This window comes from Sabethes cyaneus, chromosome 3 (assembly GCF_943734655.1).
Source record: "Sabethes cyaneus chromosome 3, idSabCyanKW18_F2, whole genome shotgun sequence".
Taxonomy (NCBI): domain Eukaryota; kingdom Metazoa; phylum Arthropoda; class Insecta; order Diptera; family Culicidae; genus Sabethes; species Sabethes cyaneus.
This window is the reverse complement of record NC_071355.1, coordinates 242106074-242123715: the sequence shown is the minus strand read 5'-3', so window position 1 is coordinate 242123715 and position 17642 is coordinate 242106074. Positions and strand designations below refer to the sequence as shown.

Genomic DNA, 17642 nt, shown 5'->3' with positions numbered 1-17642 from the left:
TAACTAGGATCTAAATAATGGAAAGACACCCTGCAGTTAGGCGTGGTCCTACGTCAAAATTACTGGAAACTCTTATTTATTCCAAATTCAAACATCCAAAAGCGATAGTCGAATTATTGTTGTTTCCGTTTCCTCCAGATTATCAGTGAGTTTTCTGCACCGAAAGGCATTATTTGCAAAAACTTTTGCGATTTTGATACTGTACCGCTGGTTTTGAATACAAAACTACCGTGACTGCCCCTAATTCTGCACAGCTCCTAATTATGCGCTTTTTTCTTCATATAAGTATTTTTTAACATTGTGCATAACTATGATCATTGCGTTATTTTTTTTTATAAATGTCTGTTGAATATTACGCCATTATTCACAAATGGGCCATGATATTTGAGAGCGAAATAATTTAACGTGAAACTGAAAGTATTTTATATGGCTGAAAACATCGTCGTTAGCACCAACGCTAAGATTGTCCTACTAGAAAATTAACAAATGTATGATCGAAGTTCTTTGCAATGATCAAATTACCCAGCATAATTAGAAAAAATAATAAGTTTTAGTCATGTTTTAGACAAAAAGAGTGATTGCATGCATTGCTTTCCTTACAAAAACGTGATGCAATAATGCGCAGATTTAGGCACAGATTTTTTATTCATGTTCCAAATTCTGCGCAGTAATGTATCTTACGAAGTAAGCGCGAAAGAATACGGAGCCTTACCCAAATGGCTGAGGTATGGAGGCATGAAAATTGAAGAAGAATCTTTAACTTCCATTGATTGGAATCCAGTGCTGTGTCTCGGGGTCCGAACCCACGAGCGCCAATTCATGAAACCATGTCTTCTATTTTTTTAATGTCCGTCCTCAAGGGGCTGTCAGAGAGTGGCGCAGTGGTTTCTATATGAAAACACAATTTTTGGTATTAGTCTAAAGTGTAATGTTTAGTATGCAGAAAACCCGAATCAATTCGCCCTTCACGTTATCGAGAATAAAATATTTAAAATGAAGCAATCAAAATGATAACAATATTCCTTTGCCACTCGGATAGCACAAGAAGAACGGATCATGGATTTAATTATGGTAATGGCCAATGTCGGATTTTTTGGAGTGCTTTCAGCGTATAAAGACATAAACAGCATGGCAGGAGTATTTATTTTCACTTTTTGGGTGCGCAGAATTAGAAGCAAACATGCGCAGAATTAGGAACATGGGCAAGAAAGTGCGCAGAATTAGGCACCGTGGATGAGTTTACAAAACGAAAAATATACTCAATTGTTGATCGACTTATAATTCCCATATATTTTACCAGATATTATAGACCATAGCACCACACGTTGCTGCTATACACGTTGTTAATTTAAATCTAGAATACTTAGAATAGCGGAAGAATCATACAAATGTCTTAACTGCGCAGAATATGGTACGTTCACGGTACGTAGATTTATTAAAAACCGTTGATTTCAAAAGCAAGAAAAATAGATTTACTCCTCATTATGGGCACATTCGTCTGCTCCTACACCGAATACGATCGAAAGGCAGTCCGCTTTTCAATTTGTCCGATGTCTCAATGATCAAACTAATGTCTGTGCCAATAAAGCATCTCATTTTTTAGCAAATGCAATACTGAAAATGGTCAATAATAGGTCTGAGTTAATTAGCGCACCAAACCAAAGCTTTTCCGTGTCTTGAGCGTATATTTGTGTGCACTGGTAATGATCACATAGTAAATTCCTCGTTTTGAGGCAATCCACTCCTGTTTCGTCTAGTCCGAACATGTTCTACCTGTCTGTCTGTTCCAATTTCCAAACTGTGACTTGTTAGGCACAAACATTTTTTCACAAAAACAGAATTGCTAACAGGTTTTTCCGAAAATTTGGTAATTGTGAATAAACATGTGGGGCAGGAGTCTGTCAGTCATTTGGTCCGTTGGAGAGGCAGTTTTGCTTACCGCAAATGTAAAATCTTGAAATCAGAGTTGCTGACCTTTTTTCAAAGCGCAGGAAAGGAAATCTGGCAAACGTCTGGCTTTGAGCTGGCTCTAGGAAATATGTTTAAGCTTTGTCAGTTGCTCTGATTAGGCATCAAAAAATCTGAAAGATCTAAACAAATCTGGAAGGTTGGCAACACTGCACATCGACGTTGCGATGCTATCCAATCCTGTTCCGTCTTTCCTGATTTCGTCATTTTCGGGTTGTATATAGCCTAATATAAAAATTCTTTACAGTGCATCCAATTTTTCCTGTTTCAAATCTAGCATTCACCCAATATTTGAAAAATTCGTAAAAAAAATTCGAGTCGCTAATTTTCTAAGAAAGCTCCAGTGAAAATTTTCCGATTTTTCTGCACATAGATTTCTATCTGTCGGTATGTTCCTTATAGAATCGAAAACTACTTAACCGATCGGCGTGAAAATTCACATGGGGCCGGAAAAGATTCTTATGATTGTTGATTGTTAGAGACTCCCCCTAAGAGGGGGGGGGGGTTCCCATACAAATGAAAATGAATTTGGAGACAAGAATATTTTCTATGGTGAATTGAGACCCCTCCCCTCTTTAGAAAGGTAATTATGACCCCTCTCCCCTTTAAGAGGGGGAGCTTCCATAAAAATGAATTACAAATTTCCTCATAGCTTGAGAACTAATCAAGCAAATGGATCCAAATTTGGCATTTGGGACTTCTAGGGGACAGAAATTTTTCAATGCTGAATTATGACCCCTCCCCCTTTTAAGAGGAGGGGGGCTTCAATACAAATGAAATACAAATTTTCTCATATCTCGAGAACTAATCAAGCCAAATTTAGCATGTGGAGATTTTCGGACGCAAGAATTTTTTCTATGACGAATTAGAACCCCTCGCCTGTTTAGGATGGGGGGCTCCCATATAAATGAAATTCAAATTTCCTCATATCGCGAGAACTATTCAAGCAAATGGAACCAAATTTGGTATGTAGTGGATTTTGGAGACATTTTTGTGTTACTCGAAAACTAATCGAACTCCAGAAATTTTAGACTCTTCCATAAAACATTAGGCTGTTACAAATATTTCATAAGTTTTTGTCCTTTATATTTTATAAGTTTTTGTCCTTCCAGTGTAGGGCAACTGAAGGAAAAGAGAATTTTTTAATCGAGCAAAAATAATGCATTTTTACCTAAAGTTTGAACGTGAAAACCAAATCTATTCTTGCTTTTCATATACAGTAATGTTCCGATTTTGTCTGCCTCATGTCGAATTTTGGATTGACAAAATAGAGAAACCGACAAAATCGGGAAATTTTTTTTTCGATTTTTTTTTCATAATTCAAGACCTAAGACCTTACAATATCGAAGACTTCTACTAAAAATTAAATTATAACCCTCAATTGGTCAACCGAAAGCTCAATCAACCGGACACAGCACACTGGTCCAGAACCTTATTTTGGTGCGCATTACCTTTGAGTGGGAAAATTTGGTTTTAGACTTATGGAACCTTCGAAAGAGTGTCTTAAAATTAAAAGCTCTGTCGTCCAGCGGAATTCAAACTTTGATTAATCCCCCTAAAAATTGCGATAAAAAAATTATTTTTCTTCACTTTCAATATATTACATTGATGTGTTCTGCAAAGTTTTGCAGCATATTATTACAAGCAATTTCGCTGAAGACAGTAACCTTCTATCTCTTCTACAAAGATAGAAAAATCCTATTTCTCATTAATAAAAAATCGTTCAAATCAGTTTTTCTATTTTAGCAGTTTTTGTAGTCGTTGTTTGACTTTTTCCTGTTTTACAAAGTTGTACAAAAAGTGAAAATACACAACATTGCTGAATATGGTATACCTCTATCTTTGCTCGTTTAGGAACTATAGTACTTTTACTATAAAAATATCCTAATTTTGACCCCGAATTACTCGCAAGAAGGCATCATTTTATTCAAAAACTCTACCAAGAGAATCAGAATAGTTTCAAGCAGGTTGAAAAATTTTATAAATCATGTTTAAAAGCACAAAATTTAAACAAAATGGCTGACAAAATCGGGATAAAAAGCTGATAAAATCGGGGGTAGACAAAATCGGTGATAGACAAAATCGGAACATTACTGTATATATGTTATTGTTTTCCATGCAAAAGCCTACCAAATGAAAGAAAAATAGCGATTTTGCCAAATTCTATTGTTTGAATTTCCGTTTCTGTTTGGTGTAGGACGCGTACACTCATAATGAGTGATTCATTTTTCGAGTTCTTTAGGCTGTAGAGCCCACAGACATTTGTTTTTTTTTAATAATGTCGGCTTGCATCTCACAAATTATTTTTTGCCTTCCGAGGCAATTTCTGTTACTAAAAAATTTTTTAAATACAATCAAAAGACATATTCCGATACACATGACAAAGCAACGCAAACAAACGACTTAATGAGTTTTTTTTTGCACTCCATGATTGATGAATTTAGTCATCACGTACTGATTTGCTTCATCCAAGCAAAAAAATGATAATGATTCTTGGCGAAAGTTTGCAGATTGGCATCACACAATATTTTTAAGTGATTTTGACCCTCTCGAAGCTCAATCACGGTTGAAACTAAAAGCCATTTATCACCAAAAGAAAAGAGCCTCAAGCACTGGAACCGTAAATCGTACCGTGGAAGATGCACAGTTATCTAGCTTTCTCCGTTTTAGTTTTTTTTTACCACCCCACATGTTTAGGCGAATACGTCAGAAAACATTCTCCTCCTCGGCCTCGCCTCGGCAGTCAGTACCGGTGACCCAAAAACCCGGTGACTCACTGAACTCTGGACAAAAATGAACAGGAAACAAACAACAATGACCGTTCCATCGCCCCGCATCGGTACCGGTGCTTGTGCGGTAGATTATTTGACACCCCTTCGGGGTGGTGGCCAACCTGCGCGTCTTCAATTGCTGGTTTCTGTCGAAACTCGAAACGAACGGTTCACTCGCTCCGACGCTCTGACGACCGAGAAGCGGACCTAATGAAGATGTGCCTGGGTTGACCGCCGCCGCCCGGTGTACGTACAGTTAATTGGTCGTCCGATCCGTAGCAGCAGCAGCAGCAAGAAGGGGCATGTATTATTGGCCAACCCTCCAAGATTGTTTGTTTTGCACTTCTCTCGGGTAAACGGTGAGATGAACGGAAAAAAATCCATGCTAGGTGTGGTGCTTTAGTGGGTTTTTTCCTCCTAGCTTGAATAATTATAGCGCTTCATTCAGTTAATGAAATTGCATTAATTTTCAGAAGGCCTGGGAGGAGTGCACCTCTTCTGTGAACTGTTTTCGGTATGATTAAATCTCATTGTTTAGATTTCTGCTTACAAATGTCATTGCTGAAAGGTTAAGAGGCCATCAGTTGAACAACTTATTTATCTTTCCATGAAATTTGATGTTTAATTAATGAGTGTTTCATCATCGGTTGCTGTTAAGTTGCCCAAATGGTCCATGATGATTCAACCCAATCATATTAAATATTTGTCAATTAGACCCCGCAATTTTGTGACCACGTCTATTGACAATACTCGTTTTATATATTTGCTAATTCTCTTTTTTCGACGCTTATTTTCAGGTGATATGGAAATTCTGACCTACTTCTTCGGACCGGTTGGTATTCTGCTGTGCATCAACCTGCTGCTGTTCGCGTCGACTGCCCGTCAGCTGACCTGCGGTCTCTGGAAACGGGACGACGTCAAATCCACTACCGAACGGTAAGTTGCAAACGCGCCGATAGAGTATTGTTTGTTTTTCTTTTTTGTCGATTGTCATGTCTGTCCCCTCACCTTGCCCTCTAGCACTAATTTGCCTGCCATATTATTTGTTTATCAGCGCACCTGCATGATGATTTTTTTAGTTCACCCAACTAAGAATAGATTGATCTTTTAAATGTCATTATTCAATGAATTTTTACACATTTGCAAATGAATGCTTTACTCTTTCTATTGTTACCAATATTTGGCATTGATTGTTGTTGTTTTTCTTTTTTTGTTTTCTTGTTTCCATGTACGCTTCCGTTTAATGATTTCTCGATTATTCTGGGAACCGCAAAACGCGTATCGTGTGTTTGGATTGTACGTCCAGTCCAGCGAAAAAATAGTGAGTGTCGGTTTTATAGGTTATACGATTATTTCTAAGAGAATTCGATTATTCATGGGTTCGACATACTGATATACTGAGTGGATGCTTGAAACAATGCCTCGCTGTGTACATACCGTGGCGCTAACGATGCATGTTTGTAAATAGATAGAATATTTTAACGCATTTTGTGTGCATCATCTGTGTGAAACTGTAAATGATTTCACAATTCACGTACTTCAGTCGGATTTTGTCGACTGTTGCAGTCTTGAAAATATCAAGCAACATTGTTTTCCAGCATGGCGTTTTTTAGCAAGAATATTTGATATTTTTAAGACTGTAATAGTTCAAAAGTTCCTTCTACCGTTGTTGTTTTCTCATTTATGTACATTTGTCAGTGACTACTGAGTATCCATTTTTACATTCATTTGTTCTACATTTCTTCTAAACATTTGATAAATTTCTTCGCAGTTCAAACTATTTTCATTTTTGGGAGATCTTTAATATTTTAAGTTGTTATACTTTTTCAAAAAGTTTTTACCACCTGGTTAGTAAAATTTCTTATTTTGAGACAACTTGCGCTGTAAACTCTGATGTTGATGTATAACATCTACTAAATCGATAAGATATAAGAGTGCAAATTGAAGCATAGGGTAATTTATAACAAAGTAATGATTTTGTAGAAAACAGGTCTCAAGTCAAAAGTGTTAATTTTTGGAACAACCCTACACTCAGTAGGTGCCCCCAAAGCGCCGTAAGTTTAAATATAAACACCCAAAACGAACTTCAATCTAATATTTTTACCATTTTTACGCTATCACTGAATATGAATTTATTTTTAACCGGGATACTTTGTAGAAGATAAAAAGCGCTGGTTTAACACTGTTTTGAAATCAGGTATGGTAGGCGGTAGATCATCAGAAGAATAGGAATTGACCATTTTATATGTATTAGAAAACAAAGTTTTTTCGACTTTTCTTTGAAGTTTTCCGCTGCCGTGGATTTTCTAGAAAAAACTTTTTCTAGAAAGTATTTTTCCTTGACTGTTGAGAAAGTTTAAACGATACTTGATGGTAATGTCCAGCAAAATTCATATATTTCGGCTATAGCTAATTTATCTTATTTTGGAAGGCGAAGAAGTGGCTGCGAAGCATGATTAATTAGATAAACTGGAAAATTTCGATGCAGACCAAAAATATACTGGGTTGTGCAATGGCAGGTGGGGCTCGCACCCACGCTCTTTCGGTTGGTAACCGAATGTTTTACTCACTAAACTACTGCCGCCCGTTAGGTAGTCTAATGCCTAACCTAGTCTTGTTTCATACTCTCCAATTCTATCGCTCCCGTATACGCACTTTATTTTGACTTTACTTTTTCGAAACAATTACCGAATGAGCGTCGAATTTTGGACATGTCTCTAAGTTTGTCGGTCTTGGGTTGCCATTCTTCAGTCACACCTAAATGCTAAACACCGGCTGTTCTAGGGCGCCACACTTTTTCTTCTAATTTGTCGATTTAGCATTAGCATAATGAGTATATCGTAGTTCCAACACTCGAAGGGTTACTACGTTTTCTACCACCCATCGTATACTTTGGACCCATCGTTTGGACAGAGTTATTGTAAGCCCTATCCTCGCGCCTTTTTTCTTAAGATGTGTGTTCGCCTCTTCCACACCTCTGCGGTTATCACCGATGATTCCGATAGTACCGTTTCTTTCCACGTCTGCCCATCAAATAGCACCTTCTAGTGCAATACTGAGCAGCAAATTCGATAGCCCGTCGCCTTGCTTCAAACCATCTAACGTGTTACTAGCGGGTAGAGCAAACGCACAACAATGCGGAGACTCCCGCCTCTTCACTGCCTCAGGGTCGGCTTACGCTCTTGACTATCGGACAAAAGAAAAGCAAAGCCTTGGGTTTATACCGTCTTTAGACATTACCCTTCTTTATCGACTTCGAGACTTCGCAGCCGGCTATTAGAGTACAGGAAAGATACGGGGCCAGTGTACAGTAGTCCAAAAGGGCGAAAAGTGGAACTTTTTTCCTAGTTTCTTATGTCTTCATTTTATCATTTAATTCAGCACTTTTGTTTGTATGAATATCCCTTAATCTAAAATTGTCAAAATTGAGTCATTGCTTACTATAATGAAAATAAAAAAATAACTTTGCATTAGGAAATAATTTTGTATTAGGAAATATAGACATAGTTTCTTCAGCAAAGTTGTAAATAATGTAAAATGAAGCAACTTTGCCGAAGAAATAAAATTTCTATCTTTATCGAGTGCTGAACTATAGGGCTTTCTTTAAAACTTCTTCAAAAATTGGTTTTTCATATTTAGCATTTCTTAGTTGCGTTTTACAAGAATATAATGTTCTAGGCAATTATCGAAGCGCTCAAAATACACGTTTTTCTAGAAGACTGAAAATCGCTTGGACCCTTACTTGCTAAGTTAGCGCATATTCAAGCTTTAAATTTCCATAGTTTCACGAGCCCATGGGCCAAAATGAGGCAATACGACACATGGTTTCTTCGGCAATGTTATAGAAAATACAAAAGCAAACAACTTTACTAAAGAAATGACATTTATATCTCTATCGAGTGCAGAGCTATAGAGCATTTTCTTTGGAAATTCTTTAAAAATAAGTTTTCCATATTTAGCGTATGTTGGTTACATTTTACAGAGGTATATGGTTCTAGGCGTTTTTTGAAGGACTCAAACACATGTTTTTGCAGAAGATTGCAAATCTCTAGGACCTTTTCTGACAAAGCTATCGGCTATTTAAGCTTTTTTTTCTATAACTTCGCGAGCCAAAAGCGATAAGTTTGTAAGGAAAGGTTCTAGAGATTTGCAATCTTCTACAAAAACGTCTATTTTGAATCCATCAATAATCGCCTAGAACAATATATTCTTGTAAAAGGCAACCAACATATGCTAAGAATGGAAAACTAATTTTTAAAGAATTTCCAAAGAAAATGCTCTATTACTCTACACTCGATTGAGATAGAAATGTCATATCTTTAGCAAAGTTGTTTGCCTTTATATTTTCTATAACTTTGCCGAAAAACAACCGAAAAACCGAAAAACTTTGAACATACAACAACTGGCTTGTAAGATGAGCATCGTACCTCGAAGCGAACCGGACAAGAAAACATGTGGAATGACACTTTATTCTTCCCACTTTCTTACTGCCTGTCTCCTACCTCTTTAACACTTTTTCTTTCACTTCGGGGCTTCTTTTCCGTTCGCAGTCGCCTACAACCGCAACTTTCGCAACTTCCGAACACCGACGCCGCTTTCCCTTCTGCATGTTGGGAGGATGCGTTTGGGCGTCGATCGACGTTCCTCGTACTCCACACTTAAAAAAGCAAAGCCTTGGGCCTAAACATCTTTTTAAGACTTGACCCTTCTTTATCGACAGATTGCACAGCCGGCCGTTAGAGTACTTACTGGACAGTTACGGGGCTAGTTCAACAATCCCACTGACTGTAGCGACCGGGCCACCGGATCGGAATGATCCTCATTAGCGTATACAGATGAGGTATAATACGAGATATACAAAGAGGTCCTGTAAGCACAATGGGGGGAAATAGAAAAAGGAGGGTGGGCGTCAGTTGGAGGCTTTTTTTCGCTCAAATCCGGCTTATTATTTTACCTGAACGACCAATGTATCCGGCACGATTCTCCTCTCTACTCTTTCGCTTTTCAATTTTAACTTTTCAGCTTTACGGTTTCTTCACTTTAAGGTGAAACCAGTTGTCATCGCTTCTGCGAATTTCAAAACCGTTTGTGGGATTTTTTAAAGTGACCAATGACCAGGGATGGTTCGATCACTTTGACTCAATTCTGATTCATTTAACAGTACCGTCTTAATGAGGCCAAATATGACAAAGTTATATGTAGGACATTTGTAGAACAGGCTATTAACTATAATATTGCAGAATAAAGTTTTGCTGTATCTTTTGTAGTTACGGCGCTACAATGCTAATATCTTAATAGAGACTAAATGAACGTTGATTTAGTCATTGATGAGTTCAGAAAAATTGTAGATTATAATTACAAATGTCCCATATATAACTTTGTCATATTTGGCTCGGCTGAGACGGTACTGTCAAGTGAATCAAAATTGACTCAAATTGATCGAACCATCCCTGCCAATGAAAACTAATTTCTTGGCATTTTTACAATTCAAAACGAGCTACTCGCGTTATTCTCGGCATTCTTTGGTTGCCATACGGTCACTGGTTACAAACGTCTCAAACGAATTCGATATCTCACCTGCACATTCTGGCGTTTGATTTTCAACCATTAAGCAAGTGGAAAATCATGTTCAGGCGTAATCCGTCACAACTCATTTCGCATTTCGTTTAACTGGATCGTACGCCGCCTTGAGTTCTATAAACAAATGTTGCAGATTGAATTAGTATCCACAAACAAAGGTTTCCTGTAACGGCCTCAGTCTATTAAACAGGTCAAGGAAAGAATTTTGTATGCAGAATTGAGGAGAGTAATGCTCCGTTGATTGCTGCATTCGGGTCTATGGCTCTTGTTGTAAATAGCGCATATGAGACCTTCCAACCAGTTCGTAGGTAGTTCCTGCTCCGTCCATACCTTTGGATTGCACAATACAGCCGTTTGCTCCCAACTTTCAAAAGTTCGGCGGGGATGCCATCCTCTCCATCTACTTTACCGTTTTTCATTTCTGTAGCTTCTTTGTTAACCTCGTCCGAAGTTTGTGGATCCATAGCTTCGACTATAGGTCAGTTACAAAAAAACTCTAGGGGGAAATTTTAATCATTGAAAAGTAGATAATGGACAAAAAAAATCATAGTTTAAGAGTTACGAACTTTTCAAATAAACGATGTTCGAACAAGTCGGAAAATCTTCTTTAGTTTTCGGGAAAAATTGATAACCCAATTGTTTTGAATATGTTTTTCGTTTGCAAGTTCATGAACAATTCCAGTTATTAAAATATGAAACGCTAGAGCCGTTCGTTTTGAGTTGAACGAAAGTCTCGAAAATTTTCAAAATATATGGAAAAACTGCAGAAGTACCTTCTTTATCGACCAACTTCGCAGACTTCTGTTATTAAAGTACAGGAAAATTACAGGGGTAGTGCAACGATCATACTACCGACTCTAACAGCACCGCCTAGCCGAGATTCAAACATACGACGACCGGCTTATTATACCAGCATCGTACCTAGAAGCTATAACTGGGCGGTCAGATTCATACTATAGAACTATGAACTATAGAAAGTCATTTTCGATTACAGCGTAGCATCGGACAACGATTTTGGACTCCTCCAAGCCATCCCCTTTTCAAAATATCGAAGAATAGAATGAATAAATTTTGGAAATTAAACTTGAACAGTGGATCACAACTGATAGGTGTGACACAGAAGCAAGATTTTTCATAAGATGGCTTTAAACAGTTTTTTGATTATTGCGCATAAATAAATTTCCTCATTTCATCGAAAAGAAACGTCAATACTAGAGTATAGTCCCCATACGTTTTGAGAGTAAGTCAGCAAGAATTGTTACCGAATTGATTCTTAGAGTGACCTCGTCAATTAAATCGTGTTTTTTCTTGTTTCGTATTTCTTATAAAACATTTATCTGAATTTTTAAAGTCCTAATAAGTATGCATCAAATTTACAAGATATTCGATCCTTTTAACTCCGTGACGAATTTCTGCGTTGATTCATTGAAATTAAATAATTGCTCTATTGCTAAGCTGTTTGTAGCAAACCAGTTGAACGGAGAGCACGTTGAGAAGCGCGAAAGTTCAAGAGAAACAGAAGCGTCGGTGAATCAATATTACCATTCATCAGTTTTACTATAAAAATTGCTTGTTGCCATTTTCGACGGCACTCGAGTGTATTAATTCCTAGTAGATGGTAGCGATCAGGATACACTGGCAGGTTAACGGGGTCACACCAGAGAAGCTCACGTAATGCGAGGTAATTCCGGTCAACTGATGTGGAAACCAAACCAAATTGCAGTTTTCCAGTATTGAACGAACTAGAGAGTAACGCGGGTTATTGAGTTAAAACCAAGCTGGCGTGTGGCTCTTGATATCAATGCAACGTGATGTAAGTGAGCTTTGCATCAAAAAGAACACTGAGGTCACTTACATGGTCGACTCTTCTTAGCTGCAATCCGTCGACATGATAATCGAACAAAACAGGCTTTAAAATGCGGTGAAACGTCATAACCTCACACTTGGCAATACTGATTACGAGCCAGTTTCTTCGTCACCAATCAAAGAAATCATTCAGCATGGCCTGTAAATGTTGACAATCGTCTATGGTTCGAACTGCTTGCGCCAATTTGCAGCCAGATGCGAGTAAAAAGATGACATCGTTGAAAAACAGCATAAATAACAGGGGTCCCATGTTGCTTCCCTGCGGAACTCCTGAACAACCATTAAACGAATCGACAAGAACCACCAAGTTGCGATATTTTAGCTGCGTTTAGATCAGTGTATATGACATCAATTTGTGCCTTCTGCTCCATAATGTGATATACACGATAAAGTAAACTCTAACAAGTTAGTAGAAACGCAGCGACCTGGGACGAATCCATGTTGAAAGGTAGAGATGTAATTCTTAGTACGGGAGAGAATGATGTCACTCACTATAATCTCAAATAGCTTAGAACCAGCCGACAAACTAATGATCCCATGTAACAATTTGGGTTTGATTATACTCTTATTATGGCTTTTATGACCAAAAATTGGTCATGAAAATTGCAATATGAATATGATGAAACTATAATCGTAACTTGGAATACCACGGAAATTTCTAACGTTCTGCCTGTCCCCGGATTTCAATACCGGAAACATAAAAGACCCCTTGCATATTCCTTGTGCAAAAGACTTGTTGAAATAACAACATAGCGGGATTGCTAGCAGTTCAACGCATCGGTCTTCCGTTACCTCAGTCTTCCCTGTAAAGGTCACGGGTCGGATTCGGGTTGTGCAATGACAACGCTCTTTCGCTTGCTACCCGATTCTTGAAAATAATCAGTGTCTGTTTTCAAACACTAAGACACTGATGGAGCCTGCATACATATCTGTCGAGAATAAAATTAATAGTGGAATTCAATCGGAAACAGTTTTCTTCAATGTCATGATTGGTATTCCACTAAGACGTTCCAAAAACTTCAGGGGTACCCGAATGTTTTACTCACTAAACTATTGCCGCTCGCTATATTAGGTAGTCTAATACCTAATTTTGTTTTATTCCCCCAAATCTATCATTCCTCGTATACGTATCACACTTTCCATGCAATGAACGGTGTATTTCTATTAATATTTTAATGAAAAAGTAAATTATTATAAACACAAAATCAATTCATTTGCTTATTTCGATACTCTCTACTCCATATTTAAAAAATCCATTAAAACAAAAAAAGTAATTCGTTTCATCTAAAAATCTTGACCATTTTTGGAGAAGTAGACTTACATTACATTGGCGGGGAGGATCTGCAATCAATTTAAAAATGAAATACTATCCCTTATTGATTCTAGCTATAACTTTCCTTGATTTTCGTCCATTCTCTCATATATTAAACTAATGAAAATTGTCTATATGAGCGTTGAACAATGCTGCCGAAATACTTACTTGAAAATAGATTTTTTAGTTGTAGTCGTATTTTGAATGCTAATGTAAATATTCCTGCATTACTTAATTTAGATAATTTCAACATCTTTTAGCCAAATAAAATTTGCACCCATTAACCTAGTATGTTCAATCCCAACAACATTCATCACCCAACTTTCACCACCCACTGCATGTACCCAGCAGCATGTTGCTTTGCTACTAATGCCTTTTCTGTTCTGTTGCATTCTTTCTCTCTTCCGTTTCTTGGTTTTGCTCTTCTTCTGTTCCGTCTGGAATGCGTACCAAAACAAAACCTGTAACCCCGCCGCGTGTGTGGATCGTCACCACAACACGTGGAAACAAACAACCCCGCAATCGAAATCGAAATCGAAACCGAAACCGAAACCAACTGCAACCACCTGTGTGCAACTGCAACTGCTCAACTCAACCCAACAACACTACTAGCCGCGGTCTGGTTTCTTCTCCCTCTTACAGTGCCGCCCTCGGTCGAGTCTGCATGAAGCTGGTGGTGGTGATGGGCGTCACCTGGGTCGCCGACGTGGCCTCCTGGGTGTTTGGCGGTCCCGATTACATCTGGCTGGTGACGGATCTGATCAACGCACTGCAAGGGGTCTTCATTTTCATTGTCGTCGGCTGTCAACCGCAGGTAAGTTTTTGTTCACTCGTTGTTTGATTTTTAATCACTCACTTCCCTTCAATGTGAAACGATTTATTGTTTGTAGTCTCAAGTTGCAAAGATTCAAGTGCTTCGTCTCGAAGGACACCAGATGGCCAAAGTTAGCCTCAAACGGCTGTACTATACGATCAAGTAAAGCACAACGATGATAACCAACCAACAACCAACCAAGCTAACACAATTTAAACAACACAATCAAATTGGTTCATTCCATTGTAACACAATTTGAATTAATTTTAATTGTCATTAGGTAGAACAAAACTGGGCTAGCAAGAAGTAACCACCACGGCGCGGCGAACTAATTTCCTGTTTCTGTAAGCTCTTTTTGTTCCGAACCGAAATTATCAGCTCCAACTGGCGATGAAAATTCTCCACCAAATTTGCTCAACGCCGCCCCGGACGAAGTCAGTGAATGGTTCCCCCGGGACACATAATAATTACCGCCACAAAAGTCCGTCCTTCCGGCTCCGTCCGGGGTGGTGTTTCATTCCGGCCCATATGCTGGTTGAAGTGGAAACCCGGCACACGGCAGTTTCTACTTTCCTCCTCAGTCCATGATTCTCTAGAGAGGAAAGAAATAAAAAAAAGTATACAGAATAAAGTTTGCTTCTACGATTTACCTACTACCTAGTCTAGTCCAACTGGAAGGTAAATTTATTTTTCGTTCTCGATTCCGTCCAACGGAAAAGATAACCGAAACGAATTGGGCTCCGAGTTATAATAGTAACCGCAAAAATCCCATTTCGGGTGACCGTGGGTGGACCTATTCCGTTGGAGTGATTTAAACTTGAGCTGCTGGGAATCTTTTTTTCCACAAGCCATTCACGCTGGTTTTTCTATGCTATAAAGTAGATAAATTGAAGCTCACTAGGGTAAAAAATATCTGATGGTTTGCGACAGTTTTATTTCATTTTTATGACACATTCCAAGGTAGTCATTTTGCATGGAACATTAGTTTTTATTCAGTAACGTAGACAACTGAACGTAGACATCACTAATTGAGCCAAATCCAATCCATTTAAAATGCAATTCAATCCAAATCCGATCGGAATCGGTTCACAACGCGATACTAATTTAATTTAAACCCGATCTGATTGAATTCCAATGAAAATCCTATCCGAATTCACTTCAATACCAATGTTAAGTACAATCAAAATGCAATCCAAATACGATCAATGTTCAGTTCAATTCCTACCAAGAACCATTTAAAATGCAATCCAATCCGGTTCCAAACTAAATCCCAATCCTAATCTGATCCAATCTACGTCCGATCGAAATTCCATTCAATTCCAATCCAAATCATATTTTATTCAATAATTCATTTTATTCAAACCAAGTCAGATCCATATCCAATAAAAACCCAATCCAAATCGATCGAAATCCAATTTACACCCTATTAATCTTAATCAAATCCAACCAAGATCTATTCCAGATCTTATCCAATACTCAAATCAAAATCTAATCCGATCCAACCAAAATCCAGTCCGAATGCGATCGAAATCAAAATCAAATCCAATCCAAATCCGATTGAAATTCATTTCGATTACAACCTAAATCCAATTAAAGTTCCATGAAATCCAATCCAATCACAAAAAAGAATTCAATTCAAATCCACACTAAATCCAATCCAACTTCAATCATCATCCATTCTATTCGAAATCCAATCAAAATTCATTTTTAATCTGAACCAATCCAACTTTAATCCAAATTTAATCAAAGTTTAGTTCTAAGCCAATCCACTTCAAATCCGATCGAAATTCCATCCAAATCCCTTTCAAACACCATCCAAATCCTATCCAAATCCCATCCAGTCGAAATCCAATTCAACTCATATCCAATCCAAAACTCATCTTAATGCTATACAAATAAAATTAAAATCCAATCCAAATCCAGCCATAACAATTCTATATTCAATTCAATTCGGTTTAAATCATAATCCAATTCAAATCATTTTCAAATGCGATCTAAATCTCATCCAAATCCAATTGAAATTCAGTCCGAATCAAACCATAGTTTCACATCCAATCAAACCCAGTACCAATCCAAATCTAGTCGAAATCCAATCTAAATCCAACAAAAATCAAATAAAAATCTTATCCAAATCCAACCATAATCTATTCCGTATCCAATCCAATACGGTTCCAATCTAAACCAACTCAAATCTCATCCAAATCGCACCGGAAAGCAATCCAAGTGCTATAAAAATCCCATCTAAGTCCATTCAGAATCCATTCCACATCCAATTAATCGATCTACATTTAATCAAAATCTATTTCAAATCCAATTCATCGCGATTTCAAACCAAATTCATCACAAGTATAACTGAAATATACTCCATCTACTATAACATAAAACCAAATATAATTAAAACCTTTTTAAATCCAGTCCAAATTAAATCTAAATCCATTCAAAAACCAAAGTCCAAATCCAATCCAAACCGATTCCCAACCAAGTCCGATCAAAATACAAAACAAATCCATTATCTAATTCAAAACCATTTAAAACTCTATTTAGTTTGGCTCCAATCCAAATTCGATGCAAATCTATTCAAAACACAATCCTAATTTAACCAAATCCGATCCGATTGAAATCCGATCGATTTTTAATCCTAGCCAAATCCAGTCCAAATCCAATTTAATTTCAATTCCAATACTCAAAAATACAAAATCCTATCGTAATCCAGTCAAAATTCGATCTAATTCCAATCATAATTCATTTTAATTCCAATCCAATACGATTCCAAACTAGTGTTCGACATCGGAACGAAAATTGAGGTCCGGGTTCCGGTCCGGTTCGCTCCAGTCCGGTCCGGTAAAAATCGGCACGAACTTTGTTATTCCAACTTTATTCCGGTCCGATTTGGCTCTGTTCCTGTTCCGGAACCTGAACAGAGCCAAATCGGACTGGATTATTAGTCTTTATAGTCGGAATAACAAAGTTCGTGCCGCCTTTTAACCGGACCGGACCGGAACCCGGACTTCAATTTTCGTTCCGATGTCGGACACATTTCTAATCCAATCCGACCTTAACCCAAATCTGACCGGAATTAAATTCGATTCTAATCGACATCCATCTTATTACGGCGATGCATCGGACGTGAACGGATTAATTTTGCATGAAACGATTGTTGGCATCATTAGCTATCTATTGGTTAAAAAAATTACATTGGAATGCATTTATGTCGCCGTTTTAAACCTAGGAAAGGAGACACGAAGAGAATCTCTCATTGCACATAGGCACTTTGCGGCACATGTTGCGCGAATAAATTTATTCAAGACATGACTCTAATCCAAAACCAATC

The 17642-nt window shown here is 37.7% G+C and overlaps 1 protein-coding gene across 3 annotated transcripts in view; it reads left to right on the top strand.

Annotated features, from left to right (window-relative positions):
* The window catches only part of LOC128742021 (probable G-protein coupled receptor Mth-like 1), a 265014-nt gene that overhangs the window by 241757 nt on the left and 5615 nt on the right, over nucleotides 1-17642 (top strand). Inside the window, exons 6-8 of one of the 3 annotated variants that reach the window (XM_053838195.1) lie at nucleotides 5537-5675; nucleotides 6046-6060; nucleotides 14110-14311. In XM_053838195.1, coding sequence (XP_053694170.1) covers nucleotides 5537-5675; nucleotides 6046-6060; nucleotides 14110-14311 — 356 coding nt within the window. The remainder of the gene's footprint in view (nucleotides 1-5536; nucleotides 5676-6045; nucleotides 6061-14109; nucleotides 14312-17642) is intronic. The other 2 variants (XM_053838198.1, XM_053838196.1) reach the window with 2 other exon arrangements.